Source organism: Cetorhinus maximus, chromosome 4 (genome assembly GCF_964194155.1).
Source record: "Cetorhinus maximus chromosome 4, sCetMax3.hap1.1, whole genome shotgun sequence".
Taxonomy (NCBI): domain Eukaryota; kingdom Metazoa; phylum Chordata; class Chondrichthyes; order Lamniformes; family Cetorhinidae; genus Cetorhinus; species Cetorhinus maximus.
In genome coordinates this window covers 55246199-55272766 of record NC_135882.1, presented here as the reverse complement: position 1 = coordinate 55272766, position 26568 = coordinate 55246199, and the positions used below count along the sequence as shown (strand labels likewise).

At 41.4% G+C, this 26568-nt stretch overlaps 1 protein-coding gene across 1 annotated transcript in view; it reads right to left on the bottom strand.

The window, feature by feature from the left end:
• The window catches only part of csmd3b (CUB and Sushi multiple domains 3b), a 2128577-nt gene that overhangs the window by 1826989 nt on the left and 275020 nt on the right, over positions 1–26568 (bottom strand). Inside the window, exon 3 of the mRNA XM_078541225.1 lies at positions 13380–13492. Coding sequence (XP_078397351.1) covers positions 13380–13492 — 113 coding nt within the window. The remainder of the gene's footprint in view (positions 1–13379; positions 13493–26568) is intronic.

Here is a 26568-nt window from a genome sequence, read left to right as displayed (position 1 = left end):
TAAGCCTGGATTCTAACAAGGAAGAGCTGTAGGTCTATCAGGTTATTTACTTAAAAAAACAGTTTATTTAAACTATTTACAGTATTATTATGACACAACGGTAAATGCTGAGCTGTTCAAATTCCAGAGGGAAACTTGAAACAACTGTCATAACCTATTTTGCAATTTGTGTGTTTCGAGATGCAGGCTTTGAATTCAGTAGTATTAAGATCACCAAGTCTTAAGAGTTTTTTTATAAATCTAAATTAAACATTTATTAAAACAAGAAAGATTGTAAGCACATAAATATGTCTACAAAATTACTACTACAATAACTCCAAAAATCCCCAAATTAATCTGACGCCTAGTTATACCTCCGTTAAGGCAACAGTAAAGCATATAGATTTAAACAGACCCCTGGTAAAGCACACTCTGGACAGTCACACTCAAAATGAGTTTCTTTCAGCTCCGGGTCCTTGCAGGCAGTGGCTTGAGGCTTACAGGCTGGAGGCTTTAGATTTTAGAATCCCTCTACTTTTTACCAACAGCCTTCTCTTCCTTAATACATATTTTCCTCTTTGAATGCAAATTTTGATTGTACCACCATGTCTTTTGAACTTTACCTCTTCTAGTAATAAGATCCTTTCATAATACCCACTTTATTAGTGATCTTTGGGAAAAATAAACAAACACACTGTTTCTGAGCTTTACCTGGTTAGGTGTAATATTTCACTCCCTCTCTTTGAATCCAAGCTACACTAGTTTGTTCAAAGAAAAATTGCAAATTGCCCTCATGTTTGCCTAAGTAACATTTCAAACCTACTTCTCTTCTATACATCAAAGCCTCTAGACCAACTGGCTTTAACCAAATTAAGACATACACACATGGACACAGATACCATTAAACTGTATTTTAAAATAATTTCCAATAACATTATAGACATTATTATATCTTCTTTGCAGTATGTACATAGTGGGTTATAGGGAAGGCATATTTCCCCTCAAGGCTGCCTGTCTGCTGTCTAGAATACCTAGCACATACCTGCCCGATGTCAGTGCTAATTCATAATGTACCTCATAGATTAGCATATCCAAGGGTGCCTTGGTACTGAGATGCCGTTTCCTCTCAGCTTCAGCTTCAGCAGTGGGCACTGCTAGCGGTGATGCCATCAAGGCTGCTGAGCTGCTGGCGTTCTGATCGGGCTGGCAACTCTTGGAGGGGTGTTGTCATAATCTAGTGGTCGGCAGTCCTGACTGTGGCCTGTTAATTGCCTCAATTGGCTGCCCGATGGGCGGCCGTATCTCTTGAGGCTGCCGCTGCTGGCAAAATGCCAATGTGGCAGAAAGACCTCAGTGTCTCCTTCTGACATCTTTCTTTACCATATTACCAGCCGTCCCGCCTTCCAACTCATCTCTAGAGGGCTGGGAAAATTCAGCCCACTGTTGGTGGGTGTGAAACTTAAACTTGAAAATTTACTTATTTTGTCTTTCTCTCTTCCTCTTGGGACATTCCCTCTTATGCTGTTGTTCATGTTATTTCTTTTTGGTGTCTTCACATGTGTTCTCTCTCACTTTCACTCTCTCTCTCTCTCTCTCTCTCCAACCATCCACCCCTCCACACCGCCCAGATTTTTTTTCGTCAGTTTGTTTGATTGGTTCCCCTGCAATGTGTATCCGTCCCCTCCATGTGATGTGGTTGCAGTATACACAACCTGCAAGATGTACTGGAACAATTCATCAAGTTCATTTGACAGTACCTATATGTCCTATGACCTCTACCACTAAGAAAAACAAGAGCAGCAATGTGACAGGAAACTCCAGGATTCCTTCCAAATCATCCATCATCCTAACCTGACCGCGTGTTGCTGTTCTTTCATCCTTACTGGGTTAGAATCTTGGAATAAAAGCAAAATACTGCAGATGCTGGAAATCTGAAACAAAAACAAAAATAGCTGGAAAAACTCAGCAGGTCTGACAGCATCTGTGGAGAGGAAGACAGCGTTAACGTTTTGAGTCCGTATGACTCTTCATTAGAATCTTGGAATGTCCAACTTAATATTTTTGTGGGGACACCACCACCACATGGACAACAGCTGTTCAAAGAGGAGACTCACTGCCAACTAAGGATGGGTAGTAAATACATTTTGGCCTGCATTGTCCACAACACAAGGACAAATTTTAAAAACTTCATATCTGACAATATCCTATTTAATTCATGGTAAGCCTGCCGCATTGAGAAAGAAACCTTGTAAACGGTAAATCCTTTTTGATCCTGTATGAGATTTTCTTTTAAAAACAAACAAAATATACTCAATCATTGAATTGCTGCTATTCCCTGCTAGAATGCTGGCATTTCAGAAAACAAAAGCTGCACACACATGGTTTTCAGAAAGAACTGTGCTTCACAGATGACCCTGCTGTGAGTGAATAGCTGTTATCACTGCTGCTTCGCTGTAAATGCAGCTGTGTGTGACATAGAGTGTGAAATCATCACAGGAAAGAGAATTAAAAAAATTAAATCTTTCTACAGTTAATATTCCCACAATAAAAAAACTTCACATCAACAGGTTTGCTGTCAAATTGAGATCTTCACTGATTCAATCAGGATTCTGTTCCACGTACATTTATTATAATATTAATTAGTCTTACAGACGATAGCATGCCACCTCAGTAGAGAAAGGTGGCAAGGCTCCATCTTATGAGTACACATCAGTAACATGAGATAGGATCACTGTGACGTCTTGAAAAGGGATGGTTTCTCAAAATATGGGAGTGTTACATAAAAGAAACAATAACCATAAGCCACACACTGGTGAGATTCATCAAAGTGATGCTTTATACTCCACGTAGGCTCATTAGAACACATTAAGGATGAGGAAAGGCTCAAGCTACACAAAGCCTGTCACCATGGAAACCGCAAAACTTGAAGGAATGTGTTTTTCATAATGTCGAAGAGAAACAAATCTATTTTACAATTATAAATGGCCTGACAACGCCTCATCAAATCCGAAAAGGCATTTTTACACAACTACCAGCTGCATTTTTATAGTGGGTTGCACATAATGCAATATCCCAAATTCAACAACAAGGAATATCTGTTGCATGTTTGAAAACAGATTTTGAGGAGGTTTTTGAGAAGTACAGTAGCATGGCAAAGAGGCTCAGAGTGTTGTGCGGTGGGGGCATGTGTTGGGGAAGGAGGGGGCCGGTGGGAGTAGGGTGGGGTTCTTGTAGGACCAAGGTGGTTGAAAGCTCTCCCACCGAATGAGGAGTTTTAGGTTGAGTAAGGCCCAAGAGATCAAATTCAAAACCAAAGTCTTGAGGACAGGGCTGCAAAAGGTTACAAAGACTAGATGGGTATGATCACAGGGAGCTTTAATTTATAAAAATAATGAGAATTCTAAAATCCTTTCTTTGAAGCTCATGGTGGGTGAGGTGATGAGGGACATGGAAGAGAGAGACAAAACATGGAACAGCTTGATGTTTTGGATGAGTTTAAGAATTTTATCCTGAATTGTTTTAATCAGTGCCATGATTGACCCTGAAAGAGTGGTGGCATAGGACTACTAATCGCTCAACATCTCGCATATTGACAGCACTGCAGATTTTGGGGTCAGCATCATTTGAATAATTTAAATGAGCTCCCAGTATTCAAAGTGCCTTTCATTGGCTGGTGGCCCATTTGGGGGTAGGAAATTGTGTGCTGTTTCTTGATTTAAAAGTTTTTGTAGATCTCCTTTTCAGAAGAATTCCTTAGTGTAGCGGAGACAAGAGGGCCATTAGAGAAAGGTAGCCAAGGCAGCCAATGGGAACTCAACTTCCCACACACTGCCATTCATTCCTTGCTTATTGGTTAAATAAGTAATATCCCCAGTGATAGTTTGAAAGGTTCAGAACATTTCTGACCTTTACAGCGAATGGTAGTGCAGTAAATGTAGTGGAGGTGGGCAGCTCAGTGATGGGTTTCTCTTTGCAGCACAGTCTCCACAAACAACTGCTATTCAGGTAACTGAAGGTAAAAGCAGCTCAACCTATATCTTTTGGTGTCGGCTGGGGTGGCTTGCACCTTCAGGGCTGCATGAAAAACCTGCCCACCTTTCATCTCAGCTGACAACCACAAAGTGAAATTTCCATTAAACTAATGACAAAAAAAAACGCTCCAGAAGGATGGCTTGAGAAGTTTATCTTTAACAAAATGTTCTATTAACAAAACAGAATGTTTTATTTGTATATCAGAAAAATGTTAATGCCATTGTTAAGCCTTCCAGCTTTAGTACCAAGCATCTTTCTCAGAGAAAAGGTTTTGTGTGCTTATAGATTAAGTTGTGCTGCACAAAAACAAAAGCCATCCAACACAGGGAGAGGGAGAGGAAAATTCTTTTACCACTTTACCCTTTTATTCTGATAATAAATATGGAAGATAGGTAATAGTTATGCAGAATTCCATTCTTTATTTTCCTTGCAGCTAAATGGGAAAGCACAACAATTAGTGGCAATGAATTGACAGAGGTGTTTTTCTATTTTCAGAATTATTTTCTTACTGCAGTCTTAAATAGTTATTTGCAGGAAGATGTAGTTACCATATATTAAATCCGGTGATAAAACAGACACAGGAAAGTAAAAGACACAATGGACTGGATTTTACTGTCAGGGGTGAAGGGATGTTACTCACTTTTAACCTCAAAGAAAGTTACCCCCAAGGACTTAGCAGGTTCCAGAGTGTTGATCCCCTCTATGCTGATGTGACTTTGATTCTGGTGCTTTGAATCTTTTCAGCAGGACCTCTGGTATCTTGCAGCAGTGGTGTCATCAAGCAGCCAATCAGATTGTAGATTTCTCAAGACAACAATCCAGGAAGTGAAAAGCATGGATTACAATTCACTTTTTAACCATTTTACAGAAAACAAAATAAAGATTGGGGCATAAATGTGGGATTGAAGTAGAAGTTGAAATATCATAGGCTTTAAAAAAAATAACCATTTTTATTATTTTAAAAAATATAAAAACTTTAGATTGTATTCTACAGAAATAACACTCTTTACTAGTAAAATTAGTTTTTCAGGGCCACAGAGATTGTTCAACAATACTGTGACTTAGTATGATGCTAAAACTCATTTCCACCTCAATTAATAAGGCATAACATTTTCAATGGTTTTTAAATAAGTCTAGTGCAAAGAAGTTGAAGTTCACATCAAATCACTGATTCGGTGTTGACTACTTTTGCAAAGACTACAACAACGCACCATGCTGAGGAACAGGATATCATTGACTGTAACTTCCATATTTCCATGTTTAAATGTACATGGGGTGACTCCAGTAGTTGCTGTCAGTTTTAGACTGTAATACCAGCAAACGCTGACAATTTCACTGCCATTACAACCACAAATTCTGTGCCATTATTTTTATCCCAAACTAAAGGCAAAAGTGGAACTGAAGAAAGTACCTGAGAAAGTGCTTAATGTATTAGGCAAAATACAAGGTCCCCAAAACAATGGCAGATTAAATTAAATGGTGGCAGGTGTAAAGGCTTATGAAGAACAACAGTATTGCTGAAAAAAGAGATTTTTTGTTGAAGCTTTTCGTCTTGCACTCATAAGGGACAATTTGCAAGAAAATGCCAAAAATTTGAGCAACAGGTGTTTCATGCTGCTACTATGTAGTAGCAACACGAGTGGTATTCGCCACTAACAGGATGCTACCATCAAGCCAAAAAGACACTCTGCATATGACACAAATGAGAAATGTGGTGCATGAATTTCAGTGCCGATGTGACGCTAGGTATGTATGCTGCATGCCTAAAGGACTAGCAGATCATTTTAAACAGCATGACTCTTCTGCTGTTTGCAACAGGCAAGGTACGGACTGTACCCAACCAGCCTGTGCTTGCAAAATTCAAAGAACAGTGCCCAACATTAGATGTGATTCCACAATTGGACAACATTTGCTAAATAACCCTCAGTGTGTTAAGAATTACGCTGACAACCAATTTAAGATTGTCCATCAGGCTCACAGTGTGGCGCATTTGTGTGCACTGGAAGCAAGGATATTAATACACAGGGTCCTGTTATTTGCAAACAGAAAGACCATGGGCATAGTTTTTTCCTTGTTAGGTGGGTGTATGCCTGACCCGAATGAGAGAAAAATAGTGCGCGATGACGTAGAGTGACTGTCCCGATGTCATTGTGCACTAGCGCGATATTTCTGTCGGTGGGCGCGCGCGAGAGGTGGCAGCACACCCGCCGACAATTTAGAGGCCTATTAAGCCCTTAATCATTTAACCAAATTGAATTTTTTGCTGCCTGTCCAACTTTACAGCTGGCGAGTGGGCGAATAGGCCGAGCATCTTTGCATTTTTTGCAAAACCTCACCCACAGGCGGGATGAGGTTTCGACCATTGATTTAAAAAAAAATTAAAACTCATTTTTAACATGTCCCTGCTCATGTGACAGAATCACATGAAGTGATATGTTTTCCTTATTTTTCCAGTCTTTATTATTCATGTCAAAAATCTTCAGCTCCCTGAGGCAGCTCTGTGCCTTCAGGGAGTTTTCAATGAGTGCACCTGTGTGCATGCGCTGACGTCTGCACGCCCTTCCCCCCCGCCCCCCGGAGGCAGAGCTGAGCGTTTCAGCTCGGGTCCCATGCTGGATGGCCATAAATTGAAATCGCAGTCGGGGCCCGATCACGGACGGCGGTCAGTTTCGCGGCCGTGCTGGCCTGACGTGGTAAAAATCCTGCCCCATGTATACACATTGTGTCTGTTTCAGCTAAAAAAAACTAAGTGACAGCCATTCGCTGGTTCATTCCCAGGGCAAAGTCTTGACCAATCAGAGTCAATTTCAAACAATGCTTGACAGTTAACTATCAGTCACCATCAATTGGTGCATTCTCCATGGCAATGCCTCTACCAATCAGAGTCTACTTGCCAACCAATCAGCACTCTCTTCTTATACAGTATAAATATGTTGTTTCCCCCAGCATTGGTATTTTCTTGCAAATTATCCTGATGAGTGCAAGACGAAAAGCTTCGACAAAAAATTGTCTCTTTTTTCAGCAATACTCATGTTCTCCACTACCAAGCGACTAAGAACAACAGTGTTACACATTCTTCATCAATGGTGTTCAAATCAGTGATGAAGAAGTTGAAAGCCACCCCATTCAAGTGTTTCAGGAGACTCAGCATTAAACACTTAATATGCAGAGCAGCAATCAAAAATCAACAAAGTCAATGGAATACTAAATTGCAACCTAAAGGGTATTTAAGTCCGAGGAAGTTGCGATCAATTGAATAGTTCAGATACTGGAGGCAGTGCAGAGAAAATCCATGAGACTGATCACAAGAACTGGATTAAGAGGAAAGAATAGACCTCTCAGCCTAGAAAAAAGGCATGAGAAAGGTAATATCATAGAAGCTTATAAGATGGTTAAGTGAATGGAAAGGTAAATAGATATGAGAGAAACTATTTCCTCTGATGGAGGATTCTGGGACAAGGGCGCATAAACTTAAAATTAGAGATAGGCTGATCAGGAGGCACTTTGGGCAGAATATTATGGAGGGGTGGGGGCGAGTGGGGGGCAGATGTCTTGCCACACCCCCATTCCCAAAGCAAAGCTAGTGTGGTGCTGACCCATCCATGCAAGTCCACCCCTCAGCCATAATGCACTGTGAGCAGGCTAAATTGTGGCAGTGTGGAACTTCTGCCCCTCACTGGGGAGGAAGCCCCGACCTTGGGAGCTGCTGGACAATCAGATTGGCCAGCAGCTCCCTCTGTCCCAGCAGTGCCAATAGTGCATTAGTGGGTGCTAATGGAACTGCAAGCAGGCCCATGGATCCTGGAGCCAGATAAGTCCAGGGTATTGGGCAGGTAGGGTTTGGGCGGTTTATGGAGCAGGGCGGGGGTTGGGGGTGATGTGATTAATGGAGCATGCGGGTAGGAAGAAAGGGAGGTAATATCTTAGGGGGGCTGCCCCCGAAGATAGTACCCTGCCCTCCAACCCACTGTTTGAAACAGTTTTTTTAAAAGCAGCCTGCCCAATCTCACCAGACTGCCCAGACCAACCGTATTATGGCGTGGGCAGTGTTTTATCAGGGTCAATTGGCTTGTTAACAAGCCTAATTGATCCTTGATTATCTATCTAAGTATAATGGGTGGGCTGCCAATTTTGACATCCACTCTCCCCCACCCCCCCCACCCCACCACCCCGCCAGTTTTTTGGGGTGGGCTCAGGGGCGGTGGGATGGGCACCCACTACTGTATTATACATGCCTCCACTGCCAAAAACGTGCCCAGCAGGGGTATGTAAAATGCAGCCCTTTGTCACACAAATGGTAATGGAAGTATATAACTCTCGCTTGCATAAATCAATTGAGGCTAAGTCAATTAAAAAATTCAAAACTGAGATTGGTAGTTTTTTGTTGGCTCCATGTATGAAGGGTTATGTACTAAAGGTGGATAAGCGGAATTAGCATACTGATAAGCCAGTTTTTCTAAGTGAATAGCAGAACAGACTCGAAGTGCTGAATGGTCTTCTTCTATGCCTATTTAGATATTACATTGCATTAAACTGTAAGGGTAGGACAAGACTGAATCAATCGTAATTCCCTGGTGACAAAATTTATAAAAAGTATTCAGACAATATTCAGCAAGCTATATTTCCCAACAATCATATACCAAATATGAAATATTCTGGTAGTCAGCTTTGATATACTTCCTGGTAATGATGCCATAAAGAGTATCATAATCTGTGTAAAAATTATTTGGGTTTCACTGTCAACTGTCATTCCCTACCATAAGTCTTAATGTAAATTGAAATAATTGATGGAAATGGTTTTACTTTCCACTTTTAAAATTTAACATGGAGATTTATTGCATTACACAAAGCATTAAAACTCATTTCCACACAGCAATGTAGTGAAATGTATTCAATCTGTAAGCACTACAAAGGCGTAGCACAAAGCCTTGAGATACTAACTCATTACCAAAGGCTGGGCAAGGATGAACATTTAAATCTTCCGATGCTAAGTTGCCATTCTAAGTCTGGCACTTTTTGGTGGCCACTGATGTGAGATATTCACCGTGACCTTGAAAGAAACCATGTACTTGCTTTCTCAGCGGCAGAGCTGCTAAGTCTCGTTGACTTTAAAGGACATGGTGAAGACAAGGTGAAATAATGCTCCAAATATTGTCCTTAGAACAAGGTTTAAAAAATGAAACACAAGATTTATTTTTTAAAAAATGTTTCCTTGTAAATATATGATCATGCAAAAACAGCAGAAAATTGACATTTTTCCACAGTCTATCTGAAAATAACTTCTGTATTTATAGTTTGTAATATGTCCTTTACACCTCGCTTTGATTGTGACTTCTCATTCACACTTTAAAACCAATTAACTTTTTATTCAATAAGTGCCATCTGGCACATGCACAAGAAATGATGTGTGGAGTTTGAAAAGATGGATTAATTATCGGATATTGATTTTAGTGTAAAATTATTTGTGTAAAACAACAAATAATTAAAACATTATAACTATTGGAAATGTAAATAAATGAAAACTCAGGTGCTAGCCCAGAGGAATTCCTCAAGCTTTTTATTATTTTAATGTACTCTTACAGCATTTGAATTGGATGAAAGTAATACATTTGGAAGGAAGGCAAACGTAGTGAGTAATAGGACAATAATGGTCCAACAATTGAAATGTCAGTGGCTTGGAGAGGAATAGACAATGACCTTAATGGTAGCAAGGAGGTAGGATTAATATTGACAAATTGTATCTGATTTCCTACTTATGTATATTGCAGCATAAAACTAAGCTGGAATTTTTTGCGATCGTCAGTCCTTTGACTATTTTCCCAATCCTCTGTTATCTTGTATTGTGCACTACACATGGACATTAGGGCAAATGGAAAATCCTTCAAAGGCCTTTATAGTGCCTTCTAAATCTGTTTTCTGAGAGGTGCATGAAAATGATAATGGGATAATCATCTTTTTTTTTCTTGTCTGAAGAAGTATGTGATGTCTGATTTGTATTTTCCCAAAGCAGTAGTACTGACACTGGGAATTCAATATGTGGCAGTGGATGATCAGCACACTATGAGCGCACACATTTTGTGGTACAAACCATCATGATTAACACAAAAAAGCAACATCCAACAGTAAATTTCAAAGTAGGGCACTGAACGGCAAATATCACAACCACTGAGCTACATATGTTAAACAATTAGCTTAATTATTATTTGTTGAAAGATTGCCACAATGGTCCAATCAAATTTAGCTCGAGTATAATAGTTCAGTTTCAAATACAATTATATTCATTACTTACAGCCACGGACCAAAAATGTGATGTTGTTTAGTTTCTTAGTCCAGCTTAATATTCTACTGCATTTCCAAAAATAAGAAACATAATGAATCATTATCATGATTCATTATTATAGCTCAGCAGAATAACACAAAAGACTGATTTGATATCTGGAGTACCAAAGCTAGAGACAAACTCCCAACTCAGAACCTGAAACAAAAATAGTCCAAATTATGAAAAGCTGGAAATGTTCCATAAATGTGAATTGTTCAATTCATATTATTTTGGATATAAACACACTTAGCCATCTAACAAATTTTACTTAGAAACACAGAATATGAATCACAGGAGGTGAAGTGTTCCATTGAATGTATGCAGGATATCTTTTTGTGTCCTGTCAAAAGATTTTATCGATCATGGCTAGAGAAATTTGTTTTAGTGCCTAAAGCAATTGCAAACAATTTTGTATTTGCCTTAATTGTTGAGTGATTTGCTAGCGCAATAGCAAAAATGGGAAGGAGGCCAACATTCAGCATCTCTGATGGAGTATTTTTTTATTCACTCATGGGATATGGGTGTCACTGGCTAGGCCAGCTTTTATTGCCCATCACTAATTGCCCTCATTCAGAGGACATTTTTAGAATCAACCATATTGCTGTGGACCTGAAGGCACACATAGGCCAGACCAGGTAAGGACAGCAGATTTCCTCCTTAAAGAACATTAGTGAACCATGTGGATTTTTACAACAATCAGCAATGGTTTCATGGTCATCATTAGACTTTTATTTCCAGAGTTTTATTGAATTCAAATTTCACCATTCTGCCATGCTGGGATTTAAACTCAGGTCCCAGTGCATTACCCTGGGTCTCTGGAATACTAATCCAGTGGCAAAATCACTAAGGCATAATCTTCCCATCCAACTGATGGCTGTAGAAATGTGTTTAATGAAGAAGAAGGAACTATAGGAATATATCTCAGTCCTTGGCACTTCAGGGTAAGTTTACCGATTTAGTGCTCCCAGCAGGTTGCTGCACCCAGGTGAAGGGTGGCTCAGAGCTTCAGCGCTCTGTACTTGCCCTATCTCCAATTTGTGGGCTTTTTTTTTTTCATTTGTCCATGCAATGTGAGCATCACTGGCAAAACCAGCATTAACTGCCCATCTTTGAGCATGGTTCTCCAATTACAGCACATTGTTTATGAATTTATACATATTTTTCCAAGTCATTGACACTTTAAAACAGGTTGTTTTGCCACTTGTGCATTTAATGGAATGTTTAAATTTAGGATTGAATTTTACACTGTCTTTTCATTAATGCTCAGTGTTTCTTTGATGACAAACACTGGGGGAACTTGGAGAGCCTCATGAGCTGTAACGAGGGAAAGATGTAGCCCTGGCCTTCTACCTGAGCACATAATTTGCAATATTCTGTACTGGGAGCTGGGTTTTGAAAAATTACCGCATATATTCCAAAGTGCAACCAATCTAGAACAAATGAAGAACATTCAAAACTTGACTTACTTCAGCTGCTCCATCAACTTGTAAATTCTGCAGATCAATTTTTAACAACTCAAACAGATATATTTATAAATAACTTTTAAAGTTTTACAGAAAAAGATGCAGATACTGCTCCCCAGATCTCCTTCTTCCCCTCATTCCAAATAGTATGGTTAGTTCCCGATTGGATTTCAGAGCTGCTGCATTCTTGTCCTGAATACTATGAAATTAACAATGCAGTTCCAAACCAATTTACCCCATGACTAATTATTAATGTATGATTGTCTGGGTTAGTAATTGAATCTTACTATTGTGAATCAAAAGATGCAATACAATCCAAGTATAATTTTAGTTCTTACTGTTCACAAAACTGAACAAGGAACCAAGGACAAAATAAATAGGTGTGCAGTCAGCAACTGACAGGCTAAAACAGTCAACCAACTGTTTTTTGCCAAGGTATCGTTTCAAGTTTTATGGTTATAGATATGTAGATCTGGATATCTCTGAATATAATGGTATTGGAGGAAAGCAGATCCACCATTAAACAAAATACTGAAATCACTGCATTGACTGATGCAACAAACAGGAAAAATAAATAGTTGAATGGAGCTTTCCAACAGGCTTCTTCAGAAGTTATTATATATTTTCAAATAATGTATGAATCCAAATTAGTTCTCTGAACACAACCAAATTGGTCAGCCAAATCTATCATGAGTCGAATAAATACCCTGGACCTGACAATTCTGTAAAGTTACTCCATTGGCAAAGGAGTTACAGACCAGCCCAATCCTGTCTCAAATTCCTAGAGACAATGTTGTCTGCATGACAGGGCTGGTCTGCTGATACCTGCAGGACACATTAGCGACACCCATACAGATATTGCTACAGAAAATCAGAATGGCGCTATGACACTCAGCTGGTGGAGAAGAAGGTCCACAAAATACCCAACATCTAGATCAGTTCCCTGTTTCTTCAACTCCCAATAGAGCCAGCAGACCTTTTTATTTTTTTTTAAAAAGGGTAACTGATCCCTTCTTGGATCGATTATGTTTGGTGAAGGTTTGGAGCCAATAGCTCAACAGAACCAGCTCTCAGCAAGAGTTCCATTGAGGTGTTTTGAGGGCACAATAGATGGAATTGCTATGGCAACCTAGAAACCTCTCCAGACACACCCTGTTCTTCTCACCTACAAAAATGTTGCAGACTGCTTTTGACGCAATGCAATCTTAGTGGAACTAGAATCTGCCCCATTTTGGGGCCACCATCTGGAATTTACATTAGTGAAGCATCCAGGGCTCAAATAGAATTTTGGATCACAAGAGCAGCAAAGGAGTACAAATATATATAAAACACAGTTGGTTCCAGGCTGACATTGCCTCACATGTGATAAACAGAATACGCAGCCAAGTACAGAACTTTATCGAGCAAGTTCAACACAATAATTTAATCCATTATGCTTATCACTCATGGTTTTCAAGATTAAAAAAAGTGTAGCAAAATGTATTACTGTAACACCCACCACAATAACCACCATAAATTTCTTCAAAAGGAAGTTCATATATGCTGAAGTGAAAAGGATAATCTGTAATTGTATTAAATTAGCTTACCTTGGTAGAACAATTTAAATCCATGAGCACTGACAGCAAAGTCACTTGTAAGACGCAATGCAAACACAGACCCAGTACTTGTTACAGGTGCAGGCATCTGGAAGCCAGTTAACCTGCAGGAGAAAAGGAACACAATTCATTAAAAAAACACTCATACACAAAGTTACATCAACAAAATAAAAACGCAGTTCGTTTAGAACATGGGGCTGGATTTCACATTGAGGTGGTGGTTCCACCCCCTCAGGTGAAATTTGGACATGAGCCTGCCTCCAGTTGGGGGGCTGTCTCTGAAACCATTTAACAGCCGGCTGCATGTTAATTCATTTGAGGCAGGACCTTCACCCCTCAGTGGCAGAGAGCTGCCTCAGAGAACATCCAACAAATCAGAGACCAGCAGCTTTTGAGGACCAGCAGCATCACTGGGAGTAGTGGCCAATGCTGATATTGCAGCGAGGTCTGCAGAAGGCGTGCTGTGCTGGAGCCAGGAGCAGAGGCAAGCCTGGAGGTCTCACCAGGGCCCAGCTGGCTGGCACCAACAAGAGGGGTGGGGTGCCTAGGTAGACAGGGTAAAGGTGGGGAGGGAAACCAGTGGGGTGAAAGACCTTGGTGAGAGAAGCCCCCTGATAGAATCAGGGGGCCCATTAAAGAGGCAGCCCCTCTGACCTCTCTCACTTGCCTGCCACAACCCCACACAGTGAAAGTTGCTAGGTTGGACATTTAGCGTGAGCCTCTCCCAGCCCTTGTTAAATCTCAGCAGCAGTAGGATGAAGCCCTTAAGTGGCCGTTAATTGGCCCATGGGTGGGCAAGCTTCCTGAGGGCTCACCAGCTGCTGGTGAAATTGAGTGAAATAATGGCTGGGGGCACTGGTAGATAGTGCATATGGCACCCATGGCATTTCACAAGCCCCCCTCTGCAGGCCCATAAAATCTAGTCCATTGTTCATAGCAGCAATGTTTCCACCTAAAATGAAGTTATATCCTTACTGAAGTCTGCAAGAAATTTAATGGTGCAATGAACTGGCATTCTATTTTTAGTGGCAAAGAGAAGAGGTGTTAAAATTGTAAGAATCTACATAAAACCTAAACGGTAAAATTGCGGAGTATTTAAGCACCTAGATTTTCTAATTGAATAATGATAATCCATCAGCATCACTGTTATTAAGGCGTAAAGCAGTAAACAGCTTCGGAGTTTGCACATGCACAATTAAATGCGTTTATCTGGAAGTTGCTGTCCAAATTACCAGGCTCCACTACAAGGTTTACTATCCCAGTCCTTCACATGTGGATTCAACATTAAAGCAGATCAAGGGCTGAATTTTATTGGAGAGGATCAAGCCCTGCTGCTGAATTCCGAAGTGGGAGTCGATTCCACTAGGCGGGGTGGGGCTGGTCTCTGGGCCAGTATTTACCTGGTGGCCTCAATTAAACAGGTTGCTGCCAGGGCCGGTGTCCAATTGAGGATAGCAGCCCACGTCCCCAGAGCTGCCATTCCAATCTGAGGGTCGGCATTCAGCAGCACCATTGCTAGTTGTGGCCATTGTTGAGGCTACATCACCAGTGAGAGGGTGCCTCAGTGCTGAGGCATCCTCAAAGGCCAGTGAGTATTTTAGGGTAAGTCAGGTAGGCAAGCCCCAGAGAATGAGGTTGGGGGGTAGGTTGGTTGTTCCACCTTGGGCGTGGGAATGGTCATTGTTGCCACTGGGGTATGGGTGGGAGAACCTCCGTGAGATATGGCAAATCCATCAAGCATGGCTCCCCACCCCGGGGAAACCAACCGGGAGACAGTCGGCTTTACCTAATGATCTCCCCATGCAGTGATGGCCCCTCCTGACCTGGTAAAATGCGAATGAAGGCTGGAAGTGGTCCTTAATCATTCAACTAATTGCTTCAGTTAGATGACTGGTAGGTGGCTGTGCTGCTGGCAATATGTTGTATCAGTGGGAACATATTAGTCTCCCCTCCTAACTCTTTTTCCTGCCATAATGCCTGCCCTCCCACCTCCCAGCCCGAGTTGGGACAACTTCACATGCTTGGGGCTGAATTTTCCCAACCTTTTGGAAATCAGAAGGTTGGGAAAATTCAGCCCTAAGCATGTGAAGTTGTTGTACTTACCCACTAGATGCCCACTAAACATGTCAGAAAACATAAACCCAGGGTCAGAAATGTGTAAATAATTTTAATTATTGGCAAACAACCTCTCTGACCCTCAAAACTTAATTCCTTCAGAATGTAATTATTGTTGGAGGTTTTTTTTAAATTACTTCACTTTATTTTGTCTCTTATATATCTCTCTCTTAATAACATCTTTTTACCTGCCTTATATGCCTTCACATAAAATTAAATAATCTAACTTAAGTTTCCTCAGTTAGACTTTGAGTTTCTGTGAGGATTCTTCAATCTGATTGGGCAAAGAGACACGCTTTTGCTTGTCTTTCTCACACAGATCAATGTAGAGCATGCTTCTCTGTGAAGAATCTCTAAATGCTCAAGGTTTCCACTTAGAAACCTGCAAAATGTTTGTAGGAAACTATAAGATGATCATTAATGTTGCCAATTGTAAAATTCACACCCATATTTTACAATATTAAGGTGTCAGGTATAATCAAACAAACCCTGCCTTGGTCATTGACAGTTTCCTACATTATAGCATTGGGAATTCCTGGGTTTTTCACAGTTTTAAATACACAACTTTGTTGAAAGCCAGAGACATGACGGTTCTGATTAGCATTTCTGTCTTGTACTAAGTAGCTAAAACAAAAAAAGAAGTAGTTTGGGAGTGATGTATTATTTTGACTGGAAGTTAAACAGCACTCTTCCTTCTTAGTCACAAAAAAAATATTCTCCACATTCCTCTGGAATGAAGTCTGGAGAAGTCAACAGCAGGGGAAATGTACTTCAATAACAGCTGGGAAATTGCTGAAACAAAATTGGTGGGCCAGATCCTCCCCTCTATCACATGCCCGGAACTGAGTCAGGAATGGGTAAAATGAGTAACTTTATCAACAGGAACAGTTTAAAAAGACGGCCAGACATCTGTTCTTTTCTCTCTCTCTCTCCCCAGATGGTGTCATTATGAATGCTTGGCTGAGCTCCAAGAATTGTTGATGGACTTAGCTCAGAAGGGCTCTGATTATACAGCTTGAAAGGGAGTGCTATCTTTCATTGCTTGACAGCTTCATAAGGTTGTCATATAATATCCTATCTTTGATGTAGTTTTTCACTGACTGTTTGTTTATTTGGACAAGATTAGGAGATGTTAAATGGATTCTATACATAATGGATACTGGAAGACTGGGTATGGAGGGTGCATGAGAGGGCATGGAAGGGGCATAGTGGTAACAGAAGGTGCATGAACGGGACCAGTGGGTAATGAAAGGTGTATGGAAGGGTCATGAAATTATGGAGAGGATATGAGGGGGCATGGGGATGTAACAGGGCATGGAGGGTGCATGGGGGGCAAGGAGGGAACCTGTGGGTGGATGGAGGGGTGCATGGAGTGAGGGCTAGCAGGCTGCAGCTGATGTCCTAAAAAACCTAGACAAACCTTCAAACCAGCCCACCTCACCACCCACACACCTCAATCACTGCCTTGGGCATGCCTAGGTAGGTGGCAGACCTGAACCTCACAGAAACTAAAATACTGTGGGAGTGAGAGGACGTGACAAAGTCAGGATCGCAAAGTCAGGAAAAGGCACAACTCGCAGTTCTCATGCCAAGGGGAAGATTCAGCCCAGTGTCTGTCATTATTACTGCAGTATTGTATTTCAAATAGGTGAATTATTAAATTACTATTCTTTTAATAGCAAACAGCCATTTGTGAAGAAGAAGAAATACACACCATGAGCTCTGATTCTCCACATACTGCTGGACAATTTGCATCATTCCACTATTAATCTTGACACAATCGAAAAGGTTAGTATCACACTATGGGTCTCACTGATGTGTGTCATCAGACTACTAGATTTAGACCATTAGTATGAATTATTAGAGTTAGTAATTCATGTAGTAAGAACATTATTAATGGTGTGATTTACAGTTATGACATGCCACTCTACATTGGAGGCCCAGAAAGCTTACAATGAAATTATGGATTCTCAACCAACAATGAATTGTTCCTAGAGGGTTTTTAAAATTCCAATTTTATTTCTTATTTTTTTCTTTCTGTCTATTTTTCCTCTCCAAATCCAATATTTTGTCCTTCTCTTTATTTCTATTTTTATGGTAATTTGACTCTAATCCATCCTACCTCCTTCTCCATCACTCACTCTGTTTCATTCTTGTTCTTACATTTATTTAGTTAAGAAAGCTAGACTGCTGGTCTCAACATTGACATGGTCCCAGATGCTCCTTCACTGTTGTCAACTTACATTTCCAACAACTTGAGGTGCAAAAATGATATGAGCTGAAGGGTAGAGCAAAAATCGAATTCACGGTGCTGGCCATGAGATAGGCTTCTTCAGCAATTTCTGGACCTGTATACCTGGTCTCATAAGTTTTGACTGGCAGACTGGTTAGAGGGGAATGGCATCTACCTCCAAACAAAGTTGTCTGGAAAGAACGTAAGCAGTTATTTTGTCTATGCCTAGCCCACTGGCAATATGGACACATTTATAGGAAGCCTTATAATACTGGGTGCCGAATATGCATTACAAGAATGCCATATTATGAATTAAGTACTTATTAAAAGATTATTAAAAAGGCAATAAATCGCCTGTTTACAAATCAATGTTGCACCAGATATAGTCTTCTGTTACATGTACAAAGAGGAAACTAAGTCAGAAGATGCATGTTATGTAAAGGGAGGCACCACCTACTTACAATGCCTAAACCACATGCAATGAATTTACAAGTTAGCCAACTCTGTTTTCACAGAGAACATAAACAAATATGAGAAGTTGTTCAATGAATATGAATGAGTTAGCCAAATGTGTTATAATTTTGGTTAAATTGAGATTTGCAAATGCTAAAAAGGGTAAATTTAATTAAATGAATCCTAAAGATACAGGCCTGAGAGTGTAAATATACATATTCACACTGTATAACATTTTGATGATTCACAATAGGATCTGACTAGATAAGAAATATAAGTATGTTGCTTCTGCTTTTAACATGCTTTTCCCTACATGATAATAGGCTTCAAAAATACCTTATTGGCTGAAAAGCTCTTTAAGACATCCAAAGTCATGAAAAGCTGTCTTTGTTTCTCCAGAGAGAAGCACTTCTGGCTGCATATGGCAAATTTAACTCTCAATTTTGCTAACAGTATGCCTCACTGCAAATATCAGAAGAACACATCTTACTGGCATTGTGTGATTTTATTGTTAATGGAAAGCAGCCTCATTTATAACATTTAAAACACCAACCCACCATCTGGGAGCAGTTTAGTAGCCCACCACCCCACCCTCCACCCAACTTCTATTACAACCAGAATAGAGGCAGGCTGGAGTCAGGGTTCAGATTTCTACGGCTTAACTTTCCATCCAATCCAAACTTGTCTTTTTTTGGTGGGTTAAAATTTCCCCCATTCTGTCAAATTGTGGACAGTTTTGTACTGTGACCAGTGGAAACTCATTTGATACTGTCTAAACTCATTTCAAATTGAACTTTCACAACTGGTGCAGAGAGAAGATTCTCACCAAACACTCCCCCACCCCCTGCAGTCCAGATGTGTCATTCAAACTCAGGCCAAAGTGTAAGCACAGCTTGTTTCACCCACTACAACTTTCAGTCTCTTTTAAACCGCTTTTTAATACTTTTGCCATGGATAGTTTATAAGACTGTATCACATAACACACTTCTCTTCTCGTGATGTTGTGCTGATATCCCTCAAAGGCATATTACAGCAGTTTCCAGACAATGGGGGAATGGTATTCTCAAAGTCACAAGTTCCTAGAATTAGCAAGTTGTCACAGGTTCCTTCATAGTGGCAAGCAGGCACCTGATTTTGCATTTATTTGACTTCCCTTTGTTACTGGAAATTAAATATATAGAACAATTAAGGAACAAATTGAAAGCAAACTGGAAAGAATAAGCTTTGTAAAAAAGTGGGTGGCTGTCTGTAAAAGGACACGTGTTGAAAATCACCATTAAGTCAAAGGGGAAAATTAGCTTACATAAACAGAAATGCACTTTTGGAACCTCAACAGGGAAGCATGGACTGTAAAAAATGAAGGCAAAAAGTGTTGGGTTTCAAGTATAGGCTTCAAGCGAAAAGGGAATACCAGTGAAAAAAAAGGGAATGACTTGGAAAAATATTTTTGTTCTAGATCCAGACAGAATGTGCATTTATCAGAACGACTTCATATATAAGTTGCTATTTGTTTGTCATTAGGTCTTTGTTTTATGTCTGTAAACAAATAATTAAATCACCTTTTTTTCTCATTTCTTCTCTTAAATGAAGAGTAAATATATGGAACCAGTGTGAAAGCTGCAAATAAGGAAAGGTGGAGGGAACGGGGCAGAAGCCAAAGAACAAGATGATACCAAGGGGAATTGGGAAGAAAAAATATATATACAATTGACAAAATAAAGAAGACATCTGTTGAACAAGTAAAACATGTTTTTAAGGGAATGGATTTACACATGAGACTTACACTTTTTGTTCTTTGTTTATTTGTCTCAAATTCTGCTCCATACCTCCAGCCCATTTTTAATTTTCACCCATTTTAGAAATGTATTTTCTTCCAATAAGATCCTAGCATTTCCTTTAGCTTTATTGGAATGGAATTACAAGATACAATGGGAATTAGAACTGCTGCTGGCTTTACAAAAATCCTACACTTTCTCTTCCTGTGATGTATCCTGATTCCTTCTTTTCTGATTCTGAAAGTACTCAATGATTTGGATTTTATAATTGGGATGACGGTGTAACTGCCAGCTTTTTCCACCATTACAACGGTGAAACTGAGTGCATTTTCTGGAGGGTGTACACAGTTAAATGCAGAAATCCAGAAGTAGCTGTCAGCAATTTCTTGCTGTTACACAGTCATTACCACTGAAACTAATGGAACTTCTGCCATTTGCACTTTTGGAGTCAAAAATGAAAATCCAGAAATTGATGCAGTGATTCCCTGTTCTCCACAGGTTCTGATGTTGAAGTCCCTGCAGATAACAATCTTAAAAAATCATTTGAACTGACAAGAACTTCTCCTGTACAATACAATATTGTTGTTGAATAAAATAGTCACACCTTTTTTAATGAGGTAACTGATTTTTAATGGTGTACTAAACCATAGCTATAGCTGAACAACCTCGCTGTCCCTGAAAAACTAATTTTATATTTTTGGGATTTCAAATTTCTAGTGATTATAAAAATCTAACGGTTTTTAATATAATAAAAATGATTTTAATAATTGTCTTTAAATCAAGCTTCTACCTGACAACTCTGTGGAATTCTCATATTTCAGCACAAACATTTTTCCAATTCAGAAGTGTTTCACCTTCTGACACTCAAAAATTCTGGTTACCTCCATTCACTAGACCACAGTATAAATCCAATGCATTCTCAGCCCACAATTACAGAAAGATCTTTATCATGGCATCTAACCCTTCCCAATGGAAATCTAATTGTTTCTTCAATTATTACATTGCTTTTTTCTTCCAAACTTTATTCAGAATTCCACTCCATGGGGGAGTTTTATGGAGGTGACAGGGGTCACAACTGCTAGTTGGAGAATTGTGAGAGACCCACATTGCCTCCTCCTGGGAAGGCCCACCACTTTTTAAAATTCATTTACTGGATGTGGACATCGCTGGCTAGACCAGCATTTACTGCCCAACCCTAATGACCTTTGAGAAGGTGGTGGTGAGCTGCCTTCTTGAACTGCTGCAGTTCCTGTAGCGTAGGTACACCCGCAGTGCTGTTAGGAAGGGAGTTCCAGGATTTTGACCCAGCGACAGTGAAGGAATGGCAATATATTCCCAAGTCAGGAAGGTGAGTGGCTTGGAGGGGAACTTACAGGTGGTGGTGTTCCCATGTGTCTGCTGCCCTTGTCCTTCTAGATGGTAGTGGTCGTAACCACCAATCAGGCAGTTAAGAGGTCATTGGCGGGCTTTTCACGGGATCACGCCCTGGGGTTGAAGTCCCACCCACTGAGGGCTGCCAGCGAATCAGAGGCTGGAAGGTTTTTTGCTCAGCAACACGGCTGGGAAGACAGTGGCTGCTACAGGAAAGATACCCACCAAGGACCAGATTGTCATCGGATCCTTGGATTCAGGTGAGTGATGGGTGGAGCGATTTTTCTGGAAAGAGTCACGGAGGTGAAGGTGTAGGAGGGTGGGCAGCAAAGGCAGGGGTGTGGCTCTCAGTATCCCACCCTTCCCGTAGCTGGGTCCCTCAATCAGGCACTGATTGCCTTTGAATGAGCAATACAAACAGCAAGCCGCACAGATTTGCTTGTTGCGCTCTCCTCATAGTGATAAGCCCACCTGTGGCTGGTTTCATAGCAGCAGTGGGATAAGGCCCTTAATTGGACATTAATTGTCCTCTTGAGGTCCTCAATTGGAGGAGGGAAGGTCATCCACTTAATTGGGATGGAGGCAGAACGGTGATGCAGTACCTATCCGCCAACGTTCCACCCGATTAAATGCCCCCTCGCCTCCAAACATGCCACAGAGAAAGGCACGAAATGCCACCACATGTGTTAGTCATTCTTTGCGTAAACAACTCCCACATCAGCTTCAAATGTATCTTTTACTAGTTTGAACTTGTGCCCCCTTGAGTTGCTTACATAAACTATTGTGAAATTATTTTTGAGCTTTTTATTATTTTTGCCTTTAGAAGCTAACAGGCGAGTTATCTTGTTACAAGGATGAAAAGCCCATGTTTCTTGAATCTTTCCTCATAATTCAAACCTTCAATATTAGGGACCACTTCCTAACTAGTCCTGAGCTGCCTTCAGTGTATGGATGTCTTTCTTGTGTCCTGAGAGTAGTGGTGAAGTCTGCTGAGAGCACAATATAACATTACAGTTGCTTTGTTAATTCCTGTAGTGCAGTGGTTGGACATGCAAAGCATCAAATATTCAAAAAACACAGCGAGCTAAGAATTAGTCCATACCAGTTTTTGACATTTCCTATCCACTGTTCCAGAAGTCTTTCACACTGCTCAGTGCACCACACCCCCATCACTTACTCCTAAGTGTCTCTGGAAATCAGGATTCACGCCTTACATCCATATATTTAACCGCACCCTCAAATACCTACCAATGCTGTGGGCCACACTGCCACATCTCACTGGCTCCACATACTTCCAGCTCTTCAGCTATGGCAGGAATATCACCCAAAGTGTGCTGCACCATCATTGGCAGTCTTCCCTCGCACTTCAGTACGGGATGGCACACAATAGAAGGGAGCAGAGCAAAGCTGGTGGGGGACAAGGATGCCTGCATCTCTCCTTTGGAGGAGATGTCACTCCACATCATGCTGGAACAGAATCCATGGCATTTGCCATCACTGAGAACATTCCAGTTGACAGTATGTTCCTGCCTTATGCTCCTTCTCAACTCACAACTCATCCTCATCTTGCTATTCGGCATGATGAACAAGCTGTAGATGATATCACCATGGACCTCTTGCTCTCCATGCAACTCCCATTCCTCCCCCCAACTTTCCCCTTCTGACTTTCTGTTTTCAGATGCCGAAAAATTATGGCCTGCCCAGCCAAAGCTCAGGAGGAGAGAGAGTGCCAACTAAGCATTAATGAAGATATATCATCACTTGACCTGACACTTACATACTGGCTCAGTACATGCCCTGGAGGCGAGTATAAAGTTCAGACCTGGATGTGATGAGTCACCAGGCACGCCTGGGTTGCAGCTACACCAGGATGACAGCTGTACAGAGGCTAATGTCGCTAAACTGTTCTGCTGCTCAGGATTCAGATGAGGTCCATGATAGAGCAGTGTCCAGAATATTGATGGGTATGCACACCAAAATGTTGTGTGTATTGGCTAGCCTTCCAGACAGCCTCCTGTCATTGTCCAGAATCATGGAGAAATCCAACTCCGAGTTGGCAGAGGGTGTGGTGCAGAACATTTCAGCTCCATCTCCCTGTCATGCTGCAGGCCCAGAGGCTCTGCAACAGCTGACCCCACACCATCTGCAGCCTTTGTGTGGACAAGTCACAAAATCCTCTGTACTCCCTGTGAGGGTCCAGCAACACCCACTGCCAAATCCAGAAGCTCACTACAGTACCTCTTAAAAAATTCCAGTGTATGCCCAGATACTTTGCAACAGTATAAGTTCTAAAGAATCACCTTACCTGCAAGTTGAATGACTGGCTTGTTAGGTAATGCTATTACTAGGCCATTCTTGGAGCTGAATAAGTAGTCTTTGATGACTGGCGTGCAACTCATTGAGTGGACCAGCATGGCCCTATTTTGGAAACATCTGGCAGTGCTTTGTGATGTAATGATTGTACTGGTTCAGCTTCTTCCAACACACACAGGAAATGCTCACACAAGTACCCGTCTCAACAATAGGTACCATGATTATTGTAGTTCCTTTCTATCAGTGCCATTTATTTTTTGATTTATACTTTATCCTACAGTGTAGCTACTGTTGGAGGGGGTGGGGATGGGGGGGGGTTGGAAATGTGGTGTCTTTAAACCACCCTCACCAGTGACTTATTTCCTTTGTTATTTCTCATTTCTACCAAGCTGATCCTACATTGTAATTCTTCGAACCAAGGTCATTTATCAACACTGTAATGATCTCATCCTTTATTAACAGAGCTACCCCACCTTCTTTTCCTTTCTTCATGTCCTTCCAAAATATCAAATACCCTAGACTATTGTCACAATGAGGGGCAATGATGACTGAGTGAGATCTACCTATAGCTTCACCAGCTAACCAAAGACATGTTGAACTGATTAAAGAGGGCATTTAAAAGAAAAAAAAAGGAAAGACACTGACCTAGGGAGGCGGTGACACAGTGTGGTATTGGCACTGGGCTAGTGTTCCAGAGACCCAGGGTAATGTTCTGGAGACCCGGGTTCAAATCGCACCTTGGCAGATAGTGAGATTTGAATTAAACAAATAAAATCTGGGGCAGAATGTAACCCTTGTCGGGCAAACTCAGCAGGGGTGGGCTGGGGGGGTGCGGTCGGGAAGCTGATCACCACCCCCGATTGAGGCCGGAAGGCGATTTCAGGCTGGTGGGCCAATTACTCCAATTTGACTCCAGAATTTTAAAGGAAACCAACTCATCTCATAGGGGATGTTTTGTGGGGTGGGGAGTCACAGGTAGAGGGGTACAGGGAGGTTGGCAGAAAGGGTAGAAGGGATGTCTCCCAGTAGGCACTCCCCCCGTCCCAACCTTCCCAGTGTCCAGTCCCTCGATCAGACACTAAGTGCCTTTGATTGAGTGAACACCCCAAACCAAAGATGACAAGCTAGCCGCACAGTTTTACCTGTCGTGCATGTCACATGGTGACAGGCCTACCTACAGCTGGGTTAATGCCAGTGGTGGTGGGTGAGGCCCTTAAGTCATCATTAATTGCCCACTTAAGGGCCTCATTTGATGGTGGGGTGGGAAGGCCAACCTTGGGCATTCCTGCCCAGAACTTAATTCTGGCAAAGGTGGGAAGGTGGCAGGGTTTCAGTACCTCACCAGCCGGCCTAATTACATGCCTTCCCACCTCAAAGCTGGCCACCAATCAGGGCACAAAATTCCAGCCCATGACTCCGTAATGGCTATCATATCATGCTCATTTATTTCTATTTGTCTTATCAATTCATCTGTCTTGTTTTGAATGTTGTGTGTAGTGAGATAAAGAGCCTTTAATTCTGTCTTTTTACTGGTTTTCCCGAATCGGATTTGACCAGTGAGAAGAAGTTTAGAGACTATATTTTGCACAATCTCAGGGCTGATGTTAAATTGTACATAGTCCTCAAATATGTATTGACAAAGCTATGCTGTATCCTGTTTATATTGAATTTTCAACGGATCTGGGCAATTTACAGTAATTCAACATAGTGAGAATAAAGTGTAGCTGGGATTTTCTGCTTTAGCACCACTGGCCCATGTTGGGAACACATAGTCCACAACTCTGGCTAGTTTTTTTCTAGCCATTGATTTTCACAGTTGGAAAATCACAGGCTGAAAGCTGCAGGCTGTCCAAAAATGTGATCTTGATCTGTGCTAGGAGTGTTAAAGCAGAAAGTTCCAACCTGTATCTGTCTAAAAACACAAAGGTAACACACAGAAATGGCAAACAATTAAGAAGGCTAATGGCATGTTGGTCTTCATTGCAAGTAGATTAGATTGCAACAACAAGGACATTTTGTTACAGTTCTGTGGGGCTTTGTTGAGACCACACTTGAAGTATCAGTTTTGATCATCATGGGCTGGATTTAACACCCCCAGCCCGCCCCACCAGACATGCTTTCAGCAGGGGCGGGGGCATGTAAATTATGAGCGGTGCGCAGCCCACCACCTTTTCACCCATCCCTGAGCTGTCTCCCATAATACAATAGGTTGGTGGGTGCTGAAATTGGCAGCCTGCCTGCCATATTTAAATAAATAAGTAAAGGTCAATTAAACAACTCAATTGATCTTGATATCATGCTGTCCTTGTCACTGACAGCCATCCATGTGAGATCGTTAGACCCCATGTGGCATGGCTGCGAGGTCCTCAGGTCCAGACTCTGTCAAAATTAGCCTTCCTTGCCAGCTGCTCCCATTCCCATCTGAGGGTGGTCTACATCACTAAGGCATCTCCTCTGCAGCCCACCCGCACCACCAATACGCCCAGCACCACATCCATCAGTCTGGCATGGGTAGGCTGGCGGGAGTGAGCCATCCGTTTTTTGAGGCTAAATTTAAATAAGGCAGGAAGGAAGGGGTTTGTTTGTACTTCATTCAGGGGGTGCCCTGTGCACATCAGGTCATCACCCCACCCCGCTCCACTAAGACATCAACACCCCCTTCATTCCTTGCCACCTGCCCTCCAAAACATAACTCTCCACAACTCTCTCCCATTTCCTGAGCTCTCAGAATCTTACCCACCATAAAACCTCAGTATTTATCTGTCTCCAGCAACCATCGCTCTTCTTCCTGCTCCTCCTTGCAGTTCCATGAGCACCCACTACTGAGCTTTGGCACTGCCGTGGCTGCTAGAGCTGCCAGCCAATCAGATTGGCCAGAAGCTCCCAAGGGTTGAGAGTTCCTAAACAAAAACAGAATTAC